We start from the raw sequence: 12,261 nt of genomic DNA on the forward strand, positions 1-12,261 counted from the left end.
CTGGAGGTAGAATCAATCAATCGCCAATGATTTAATCAATCATAACTATGTAACAGAGCCTTCACAAAAACCCAAGAAGATGGGGTTGGGAGAGCCTCTGAGTTGGTGAACTCATGGAGATGAAGGAGAGTGGCACCCTGAGAGGGCATGGAAGTTCCGTGCTCCTTCTCACATATCTTGCCCTATGCATCTCTTCCATCCAGCTATTCCTATTTCCTTTTACAATAAACCACTGATCTAGTAAAGTTACATGTTTCTGAGTTCTGTGAACCATTCTAGCAAATTAATTGAACCAAGGAGGGGGTTGTGGGAACCACTAATTTAGAGCCAGTTGGTCAGAAGTACGGGTAACAACCTAGACTTTCAATTCAACCATCTTCAATCTGTGGCCAGTTGGTCAGAAGCACAGGTAACCTGGGCTTGTGTCTGGTATCTGAAATGTGTATAGGGTGGGGGGCAGTCTTGTAGGACACCCTGCTGTTGTCTGAGAATAGTTTGCTGGAGTGGGGGTATCTCTCTGCATTGTGGAATTAGGTCCAGACACCTAATGTAGGGGGTTCTTTTAAAAATTTAAATAGATTTATTATATGATCCAGCAATATGTAGTCTGGGTACATATATATGCAAAAGAATTTAAAACAGGATCTCAAAGAAATGTATGTACACCCATGTTCATTGAAGCATTAGTTACAATAGCCAAGATGTGAAAGCAACTTAAACATTCATTGATGGATTAATCAATAAAGAAAACATGATGCGTATATATACACATGTAATATTATACAGCCGTAAAAAAAGAAATCCAGTCATATGCTACATCATAGATAAGCTTTGAGGACATTATGCTAAGTGAAATAAGCTAGTCACAAAAAAGACAAATACTGTACGATTCCACTGATATGAGGGATCTAAAGTAGGCAAACTCTTAGAAAACAGAAAGGTGGTTGCCTGGGGCTGGGAGGGGGAAAAGAGGAGTTGTTCAATGGGTATAGTTTTAGTTTTTCGAGATGAGAAAGTTCTAGAGATCTATTGTATTAACAATGTGCATATAGTATAATACTATACTGTACACCTAAAAATGGTTAAGATGATAAATTTTATGTTTTTAGAATAAAAAAATCAAGCAAGGTTAACATTTGTCAGTGGAAATGAGTCTGTGTGTATATATACCACATTAAATACAAACAAAAAGAAATAACCAATTGTATACAAAATTTATAACCACCACTCAGACAAAAGAATTCAAATTCATGTAACTAACGAACTGTGGTGCTCTATATAACCTTAATGGGACAGAAAGAACAGCAAAGAAATCTTGCAAGGGATACTGGTATAGTAGTTCTGAATTTTTTTGTGCTTCTAGTAGGGTAGTAGAAATAAATTTATCAAAGTAATGGGAAAGCGAGGATTACACTGTAAGAGAAGGATGGTACAAATATAGAATGGAGGAAGTTTAGGGAAAACTCTGTGTTGCTGGACTGCAACTGAATGAATTCATGATTTAAAGTATATATGTATATTTTCTAGCTCTATATACTGAAAAGACCTGAAGAAATTACATCCTAGTAACAACATGAACATAGTGCCCATGTCTAGATTTTAATTTATAGACACCACACTCCCAACTAAATTGGAAATAGGGCTCTTTGGAGAAAATAACCTATCCAAATATGGGGCAGGGAAGCATAAGGTGAACAAACACCTTGTACTGGAAAATAAAGAAATGCTCAAAGAATCACAGAGACATGTCAGAAAGACACAAGAAGTTTGAAAAAGACACCGAAACCAGCATGTTCACAATCTAACCCTCAAAAGGAATAAAGATAGTAATGGATTATAATGCATTTATAAGAAATCCGTTAGTAATTTTTTTTTAAATGGGGACAGGTTCTTCTTTACAGAATGCCAGTTAATACATGTAGAAAGAATGACAGAATTTAAAACGTCAACATTTTAAAATCAAAGTGGATGCTAAAAGTTAAGAATTGTTGAAAAACAAGTTATTCTTACAAACTGTCACCTTAAATATTATTTACTAATTGTAAATGGAGAAAGGTACCTTTATAATGAAGAGTATTGGCCAGCTGTAACCAAGTAATCAAACTTAGCATAACCAATAGGACAAGATGACAGTATGTGCCTCCTGATACAATGCAAACGGAACTACACGCCACTTGTGTAATGGTATACTTGTTTCTCAATATGATAAAGGGCATTTATGAAAAATCCATAGCCAAAAAAAGTTCAACCTGAATCTAAGCATGGGGAAATGAGACGAAAACAGATTATAGAACTCTCATTAAGACAGATGCTTCAAAAATGTCAAGTCATGAACAACCCCCATACCCCCTCCCCGCAAAAAAAACAGTGAGAGGACTACCTAAAGGAAACTAAAGAGAAGTGATAAACACACATGAGCCTATATTGAAACCCAACTTCTTGAAGGAATTAAAATGCTTTAATTAAAAAATCACGAGTGGCTGATAAATGTAGAAACTGAAAATTTACAGACTACTTAAAACCTAAAATTGCTGACTGTTTAGAAACTACACAGATGGATCATGGGTGGTGGTGAACAGCAGAAAGGGATTATGGATGAATTGGCACTGTTCTAGCTGCTCCTTATGCCACCTGCCTGCAAAGAAAGCCTGACATTGGTTAGATATTGAGCCAAGCTAATGCTGGCAGCAGATCCAGTGATGGTAAGGTGCTTATTAGTAGATACTTCCATGGTTCTCAATTTTGATCTGCAACCCAGATATCTAACAGAACTCATTGCTTTTGGCATCAATGCCCAATTAAGCAGCCAATAAATCATTTGGAATGGTGAGTTCATGAGAAGTGGTCTGTGCAGATGCATCTAAATCTGCACTGGATCTGGTGTTAGCATGTGTCATGGGAAAATGAGACTGTTGCATTGCCAACTGGTGCAGCTTGGTCAAATATGGCTGTGGAATGGCATACTGTGATTGAATGGTACAGGAATCAAGAGGTGGTCCCTACAAGTTAGGGTTGAAGCACATGGACTGGGTTGTGTGGGGAAAGCTCACATTGTTACTGCCTGTGCTGTACCTGTCTTGACCACCTGCAAAGATGGTCGGAGAACTGGATGGCTTGGGCTGATACAAGATGGTCATGTTCTTTGGGGGTAGGGGGTGACTTCAACATGACCACGAAGATTTGTTTTACACACTCAATGCCAGCGATAGTGATAACCCACACAGTTGAGATGAGGAGTATATCCCCTGACACCTAGACGTGAGGCCCTGTGCTCTCATATTTCCCTGATCTTGTAACCACCTTTACCAATGACACAGCCACACTGACTAGGAGGGACCACCAACCTCAGGGTGACTTGAGGTCTACTGGCAGCTGTGCTACTGGTCACAGAGCTGCTGATGTCCTCTTCCAGTTTGTCAATAATCATAGCAAAGGCTTTGAAGATGGCATTAGTGAGTCCAACCAAAGTGGTAATTTTCTCAGGACAATTTCCTTCAGAGATGTTGATACGTGGGCCACTCTACTTGTGTATCTTAACTGATTCTTTCTTTCTGATGATACTGCCAACTTCTTTTCCATGCATAAGTAGCCAGATGGGAAGAGTGATATTCAATCCTTCAATCACACCAGTGTCCACGTCAAGCAGTGTTCTGGACAGCCAGACTTTGGTCAAGTCTTTGGTCGCTGGTGGGATGAAAGCCAAAAACTGCAGGTCTGAGGCTACTGAGGCGGGAAAAGGGGAGCGGGAGGAAAGGGAAAGAGCAGGTGGCTAGGTGCAGAATAATAGAGGCAGGTTGGCCAGTAGAGGAGGAAGGAGGGATAGTAGAAGAGGAAGGAGGGATGGTAGCGGAGGAAGGGGGAAAGAGACCCTAGGGTGGGTCGAGGGGTGCCCCAGTGCAGCCAGTGTAGGCAGGAGAGGGCAAGGCTGCATGCATCTGCTTCAGCTGCTGCCTCTGTGGGTCTCTGGAACCCAACTTTTTAAAAAGTCATTTTTAGGGCAACTGGGAGAATTTTACTATGGACAGTATAACAGATATTTTTACTTATGTTAAATTTCTTGAGTGTAATCATGATATTTGTGATAAAGTAGAGAATGTTCTTGTTCAAAGAAGAATGCTAAAGTATTCAGAGGTGGACTATCATATCTTCAAGTGACTCTCAAAAAAGTCTGTGTGAGTGTATGTGTCTGTGTGTAAACACAAAAGCAAGCAAGGGTGATGAATGTTATCTGAGTAAAGGGATATGGGTGTTGAACGTATAATTTTTTCCAACTTTTTTAGAGGTCTAAAATGTCTCAAAAATAAAAGGTGTAATTAAAAAAATGGGGGTGGGGGAATGGAAACATTTCATTATTATAATCAGTCAATAACACTTTCCAGTAAAAATTCCAAAAATATAAGACAGTTCTAATATCAAATCATAAGCCTTCCCCATAATTTTTTCCTAACTAGCACATAAAAAAATTCCTATAATTTTCTTACAGCTCTAAAAATAAATTTTACAAATCTAGTAAGTTGGCTGCAAATATATAATTGTTTTTGAAATGATTGTTTTTCAAGTTTATAAGTATACTACAAAGTATTCAGTTGGTACACTTTGACTTGGCATGAGTGCTCCTGTGGTAGATTAAAGATGGCTATAAATTCTTTCCTATTCTTCCATTGAGAAGTAGGGTCAATTTTTCTCCCCTTGAATAGGGGCTGGGCTATGACTAACCAGTAGAGTAAGTTAGAAGTAACATTGACAATTCTGAACTAAGCCTTTAAAGTACTGGCAACAACCTCCATGGTATCTTGGAACCCTAGTTCCACTACCCTGTTGAAGAGACCACGTGAAGAAGCCCTAAGACTACAATACACACAGGCAAAAGGACTCACTGAGTTCAGCCTTTCAGTTGTTCCTACCAAGGAGCCAAGTGTTTGAGAGAAGCCAGTGTGGACTTTCTAGACCAGCCTAGTCAGGTGAATACCAATGAGTGAGCCCAGTAAGCAATGTGGAGCAGAATAATCAAGACGAGTCCTGCCTGCATTCCTGATGTACAAAATTGTGATAATAAGTTGCTCACAATAGCCATAAGTTGGAAGCAATCCATTTGTCCACTGAAGGATGAATGGATAAACAAAAGATGTTACATACATAGAATATTATCCAGCCTTAAAAAGGAAGTAAGTTGATACATACTATAATATGAACGAACCTTGAAGACATTATGCTAAGTTGAAATAAGCCAAGCCAGTTGCAAAAGGACAAATACTGTATAATTCTACTTACAGAGTAGTAAAATTCAGAGACAGAAAGTAGAATGGTGGTTGCCTGGTCTAGGGGAAGGGGAGAATAGAGAATTATTTTTTCATGGTTACAAAATTTCAATTGGGGAATATGAAAAAATTCTGGAGGTGTATGGTAGTGATGGGTTGCACAACAATGTCAATGTACTTCATACCATAGAACTGCACATTTAAAAATGACTTAAATGGTAAATTTTTTGTTATATATATTTTACCACATACAAAAAAAAGTTGCTGTTATAAACCACTGGGTTTGGGGTAGTTACACAGCAACTGACAACCAGAATAGCTATTCTACACATATGTAAGTCTAAAGTAATAACTGTGCTGCACTAAGTATTACTTCACAAACACATAACCAGCTATATTTTAGGACGTAATTTTTTATTAGCAGAATCTTCTGCATTAATATAAATATGAAAACATATGAGCAAAATTTAGAATTGAAATCACATACTGAATTTCATGTAAAATTAGCATGCTATGCGGCAATTAGGAATAAATAAAAATTTATGGAAGTGAAAATAATTATGACCAAACTAAGTATTCTAGGTCCACCTGGAGGGAAGGAAAGGAGAATTCATGGCCTCCCTGCCCCTAATCTACTCCTCCCCTCTCACAATCTAGGTTTGATGAGAAAAGGGGAATGCTCTACTTTAAAACAAGCCCACCATATCCTACTTCCTACTAAACAGGCCAGACTATAAAAGCAGAAGTGAGAATGTGGAGAAGAGAGAGAATGGTTGACACAAACAGGAAGATTACAGGAAAACAAACAAATGCAATACCTGGTGAGAGAAAAGGGAGACATTTTCAGGATAATAAAACCCCATTATTCATCGTTCCTAATTCTTAGCACCGAGATATGTGATTTGATTCTGTGACTGATAGATATAGCAGAATTGAGTATGGAGCTGTAGCCAGAGAACTGTCTGGGGCACTGAGCTGAGACAAGGTAATAAGAAATGGGTATAAGAAACAGACTTCACCTTATCCATCCCTCCTTCTAAAAACCAAGTCTTATCACTCTATGGGCAAGATGGCAGGGGAGCAAGTTCGCATGACTATGGGGCAGCTGCATCTTTCTCACCAGGATCATGCCATCTTGGATATTACCCAGTTGACTCCACTCTCACGTGAATTTATCTGTAGACAAGCCACAATTTATAAACTTGATAATGCAGCTGGAATGCTATAGATCTTGTAGAAGTAGTACACCTGATGAGTTTCCTACAGACATTCCAGGAACCAAAGGGAATTTCAAATTAGTCAGCTATCTTTCCTGTGTTGACTGTCATGGCCATATTTTGATGGATGCTATGCTGAACAGTGCAGCAGTGATACAGTTCTGTTGATAGCTGGTAATTAATTTTGTCCTCAACCTCAGACTTCTGAACACCTGGCTACCATAGAAATTATAAAGCTGAAATATATTTTGATTCTACAAAATAAAATTGACTTGGTAAAAGAAAGTCAGGCTAAACAATAGTATGAATAGATCTTAGCACTTGCATAAGGTACAGTAGCAGAAGGAATTTCTGCTCACTTGAAACAGAATACTGAAGTTGTCTATGAGTGTATCATAAAGAAAATTCTAATACGTGTAACTTTTTGCAGAACATAGTGATCTTCAATATGCTGGTCCAGGGGGTGAGGGGTCTTATTAGGACTGGAAAATTGACCCCATTTTCTGCTGGCTGACAGAATGGTGGGGTGGGTGCTTGGTAGAGTTGGAGCATTATCAGAGATCTTCACAGAATTGGAACTCTCCCATTTCCTTAGACAGCTTTTTGGTGTATGCATGTAAAGAGATAAGCAGCAAAGATGCAAAGATGCAAAAGCTATCTAAGAATGAACTGCTTATGCTCAACATAGGATCCCTGTAGACAGGAGGAAGAGTTAGTGCAGTCAAGACTGATTTGGACAAGATAGTTCTCACTAATCCTTCCATATGCACGGAAGTAGGAGAAAAAATTGCCCTTAGTCAAGGAGTTGAGAAACACTGGAGTTTAATTGGCTACGATCAGATAAGAGGAGGATATCATCAAATCAAAAGGAGATGATGACTGAAAAATATCAGTTAAAAAATACATTTGATGTCAGATTTCTCTTAACAATCTAGGGGTATAATTTCAAAGCAATACTGGAGAACACGTTTCACAGCTCATCACCTTAGAACCTGAACAATTATTCTAATTTTTTTGTGAAGAAAACTTGATTTCTACTATTAGAATAATAAGAGCTAAATGTCAAAATTGGCATATTGATGGATTTAATACACATTTTAGCAAAAACTGACCATTGCTAAACAGTGTCAAATTTGTACATCGATTGAGCTTTGAAATGAAACTATTATAACCAGCCTTTGCTATAGCACATATACCATTAAACCTGTTTGAAATAAAAGTTTTTGTATTTTTCAACTAAATAAATAAGTAAGTAACTAAGTAAACACCAAGGCTTATTAATAAGGGCCTCCCATCTCCAAAACAACAAGAAAGGAAGAAACAAAAATGTGTGTGGCACATAGCTCTGTAGTAATACATGGTCTGGGATAGACTACATATAACAAACTGTGGGCTGAATCACTTAATATAACTTTGTATGACACTGTTTATAGGTATATTTTGAATGTATTATAAAATTTAACAGGCGTGACCCCTGCATTAGTTTAAGAATCCTTAACAATATAGGAGGAAGGCTATTTGTGAACTACAGATCAGTGATACTTAATGTAACACTGGTAGCAAAATGTCTGCTGTCCTTCTAAACAGCTAACTAGCTTTTGTATGCCTTTTATTATTTCTCTCAATTAACATACAATTGTAACTTTTATAAATCAATGACAGTTTTCAGCCTCATGTGACTAGAATTGGTCATAACCTCTTAGACTCAGTTTCTTCATCTGGAAAATGAGAACAAAACCAAATAACCTCCAAGCTACCTTTTAGTTTTAAAATTCTAAATACGTATACTACCATCTCTGGTATATAATCTCAGGTAAAATACTTATTTGCAACTCAAAATATTTTCAAATTATCTTTTATTTTCAAAAATAAAAATATTTCTCTAATCCATTAATACAAAGTATGCATTTGTTTATTCAATTAATATTTGCTGAATAAACTAATTATGTGCCAGGCATTAAATTTGGCACTGGGAGAATACAAAAGTAAGCAGAGACATGGTACCTACCATGGGAAGACAAACCAAATAAACATTTAACATTACAATTGTGATAAGTGATATGAAGTTAAAGAGTCTATAACAGAGAATCTAAGAAACTTCCCTTAAGAAGAACAAATCAATAATAAATGACCTGAGAAGAATGGTACATATGGGCTACATAATATGGAATCTGTCTAGGCAAAAATAAACACCACATGTTCAAGGAACTTAGCAAAGGCCAATGTGATTGGACATAAAAATATTTAAAGTAGTTCTTTAGAAATAAATTAAAACTTCTAATATATGAAAGTATAGCTTAACTCTTCAAAGACATACTCTTAAAGATTATTTCCAAGGATGCTTCAAAGTATCATGAGTTTCTAAGGTTTAAAAAAAATGCTGCCCTATATCTCCCTGTGAAAGACCAAATTAACTTTCACTGATTCCCTTCTCTTTTCACATTATTGTTTTCAACTGCATAATAAAAATCACAACTTAGTTCTGCTTAGATTCCTTAGAAGGCAGCTATAAGAATAAACATAAATATGATACTATTGCTTTGGCTCTGCCACAAACCTGCCCTATGACTGATCTTGATAAACGTTATTTGGCAACCTTGGGCTTAACTTTTATCATCTGTGAAATAAGGGTAGTTTCAGAATTTCTTCTAAGATCCTTTTAACTTTGAACATATGATTCTACTGTAAAAATGCTTGTTGTATTCTTTAAACTGAAGAGAATTAGACCAAATGTCTGAATTCCATTTACCAAGATTCTACTTGCCTTTAAATCCTCTCTATATTTATATGGCATTTGAACATCACCGCTATGTTATAAATAAACTACTGAATTTATAAAATGTGCCCATAACTAAGGGTCTTATAAACACAAATTATCAAAAATACAATTAAATAATTTAAAATTTATACTACAAATAGACATTAATATTTTAAATAAATGGATCCCTAAAAGGTCAAAATAGTACTAAGTCAAAAGAGAAAGGCAGGAGGAAGACAAAAATCTTAAGAATTCTTGAGAAAAGCAAAATTTTAGCAGGACATTTAAAATGGTTAATAATATATGTCAATTTTAACTTCCAAAAGAACTCATAACAAATGGATATTCTAACCCAATGCTCATTCTAGACTTGGTTCTATGTCTATTTATGGTTAACAGTATTTATATTTTAACCTATTTTCAAGTGGAAAATGTATATACAGTTGTAACTTTTTTTTACACCAGATTACTCATCACAAGAATTCAAGGTGTTAGCATTCTTAATATGAAAACAATAAAAAAATCCATAACTTTACTTAATAGCTTTATATTTCATAATTTTTCAGCATTTCAAAACACTCAATATAAACTTAAGCACCTCACCTCCTTTATAATATTTAGTATCAAGATTTATTTTAATGGAAGGTATTGTGTCCAATTCTTTCCAAAAAGGCGACAAATAATTAAATTTTAAACACTAATCTACAAGAATATTTTAAATATTCATTAAGCATTCTCAACATTGTAAACATTAACCAGGCTCTAAGAGCAAAGAGGCAAGACCATTCCCTAAAATTACATTCCAAGTACTTCAAGGTAGAAACACTGTCAAGACTGTTTCTTCTCTCACCTCCCACCAAGTCTGATTCTAATTCTATATTGTCTCTCGGATCATCCAATCTTTTATATCCCCCTATCATAGCCCTAATTCAAGATTCAACACCTTTCACCTAGATTACTATTATCAGTTTCCTAGCTGGACTCTGCCTCGTCTTTCCTTAGTCTCAATTCTGACCACCAAAATGTCTTCAACACTGGTAAATGTCCTTTGGTGGTGGTGGTGGTGGTGGGGGCGGGGGTCGGTCAAAGATGCCCTGGTTGAGAATCACTGCATCAAGCTGATCCATTAACTATGCAGAGCATTTATTTTGTAAGGCTGTGACCACAATCTATGTCCATGAAACAGAAAGCAAAAAATTGACCAAGATAAAGCTGAAACTTATAACCTTAACCTTATACTCACCATGCTTAAACTAAATAAGCTGACTCCTTATAAAAAGAGCCATAATGCTCTCTCTTAAAACCCCTTTGAATGTGTGGACCTAAAACATCATCTTACTTTAAGTTGAATTTTGAAGTCAGTACCTTCTGTCAAAGTTTAACCATACTATGTACAAACTTAATTTTTTGGATATTAGAAAATTGTGACAACTTAAAAAATCTTTTGTGCCTAAATCAAGTCACCTCAGATAATGAAAATAGGACTTTCTAGGATATACAATTACCTACATTTAAGGCTGCAAGCTACTTCGAACAATATTCTCATAAATGTTTCTAAAAAAACTTGAAAAGTGGAATTCTTATGTTGAAAAACAGTAAGATTACCCCCCCCACACACACACACACTCCTTTTAATTTCCCATAACACTTAAGTCCCACAGAACTACTTATTCAAAGACACGGCCAAGATAGACCAATACTTTTCAAAGTGGGTAAAAGAGAAGGTGATAAAAGATCTTAAAAAAACTGGTTGGTGAAATTTTAAAAACCAGGCCTAGCAGTGTAATAAAACCATAAGAGAGAGCACCTTCTACCACATCTGTCTGAAGTGTGGATATTCTGTCCAGACGCTTACCTTCAGTCGTTTGATCATTTCATCGGTGGTGATCTTGTCGGTGATTTCCTTTACCCCCGGAGGGTAAGCAATCTTCCCGTCTGCACTCACGACGCCACAGAGGGCAGTGGCAGGCTTGGGCTGCGTGGTGAAGTCCATCCTGGGGGACAACTTTTCTTTCACAGTCCTCTACCGGCCTCTATCGGTCAGAAAACAAAAGTTCAACTGGAAAAGAGAGACTTTGTAACCTCTTTTTTTCATTTCAAAAATCTCTAATCTGCAAAGGGCCCTTTCTCCCGGAAGGCCGAGGACTCTGCGGCGGCTCCGCCACTCGCTCCTCCCCCGGGCTTGGGTACTGGCTGCTGCCCCCACCCACGCGGGCCCCGCCAGCTCTGGGCCCACGAGGCTCTTCGGCACCAGCCGCTGCGGCCGCGGGAAGCGCAGAACAGCGCCAGGAGTTTCCCATTCCACCTTTCACAATGAAATCCACCTCTAAGCATCGAGGTTCGAAGTTTGGTGGCCTCGGGAGTCCAGGGAGGCCCCCAAGCTCCCCACTCCTTGAGAGAGAAGCCCTGAGTCCCTGCCCGGTCGGCCCCCTCAGGAAAAAAATACGCGAGGCCTATAGGGCTCGGCTTAGGCCTCAAAACTAGGGACCCGATCGGACCCACACGCACCGGCGGCTCCCAGGAACGAACGCCCTTGCCGGGTCGAGCTTCGGGACCCCCGACGTCTCCGCCACGCTCCCGCCCCTCCCCTGTCCCGCTCCCTGACCCCTGCAGGAGAAAACAAGCCGCCCTCCACCCCAAACCCCACGCCAGGAAGCGGCTGACGCGGCTCCGCACTTCACATTTTGTTCCTTCAACTTGGCTAAAGGACCCCAGCGGCTTCTCTCGCCCCCAGCAACTCAGCGCGGTCCTGCGCAGCCGAGGCCTTTACAGCACCTCCCGGCAACCCCGCCGGGCCTCAGTCCCGCGCCGCCCCCCCCTTCGGTCTCTCCTTCCGTTCCTTCCCTCCACCAGCCGAGGGCGGGAGCCGAACGGCCGCCGCCTTTACCTCCTCTTCCTCATGCGGACGGAAGGTGCATCGAGCGCCCGGGCCTCTGTCAGGTGGTTGCGCCGCCGCCCCTCGTCGGGCTGCACACAAAGCGGCTCTGCGGGTCCCGCCGCCGCCGCCGCCGCCGCCGCCCGCCCGCCC

The 12,261-nt window shown here is 39.0% G+C and overlaps 1 protein-coding gene and 2 pseudogenes across 2 annotated transcripts in view; 1 reads left to right on the forward strand and 2 right to left on the reverse strand.

Moving 5' to 3' along the window:
- The window catches only part of PDS5A (PDS5 cohesin associated factor A), a 110,643-nt gene extending 98,388 nt beyond the window's left edge, over positions 1–12,255 (reverse strand). Inside the window, exons 1-2 of one of the 2 annotated variants that reach the window (XM_011362750.2) lie at positions 12,121–12,207; positions 11,089–11,266 (exon numbers count right to left, since the gene is read on the reverse strand). In XM_011362750.2, coding sequence (XP_011361052.1) covers positions 11,089–11,226 — 138 coding nt within the window. In that variant the 5' untranslated portion in view covers positions 11,227–11,266; positions 12,121–12,207. Of the gene's footprint in view, positions 1–11,088; positions 11,267–12,120 lie in introns of both variants that reach the window. The other variant, XM_023532171.1, reaches the window with a different exon arrangement.
- On the reverse strand, positions 672–6,286 carry LOC111741513 (annotated as a pseudogene).
- LOC111741497 lies at positions 5,860–8,148 on the forward strand (annotated as a pseudogene).
- Positions 12,256–12,261: the final 6 nt, after the last annotated feature.

Source organism: Pteropus vampyrus, unplaced genomic scaffold (genome assembly GCF_000151845.1).
Source record: "Pteropus vampyrus isolate Shadow unplaced genomic scaffold, Pvam_2.0 Scaffold79, whole genome shotgun sequence".
In the NCBI taxonomy this organism is placed as follows: Eukaryota; Metazoa; Chordata; class Mammalia; order Chiroptera; family Pteropodidae; genus Pteropus; species Pteropus vampyrus.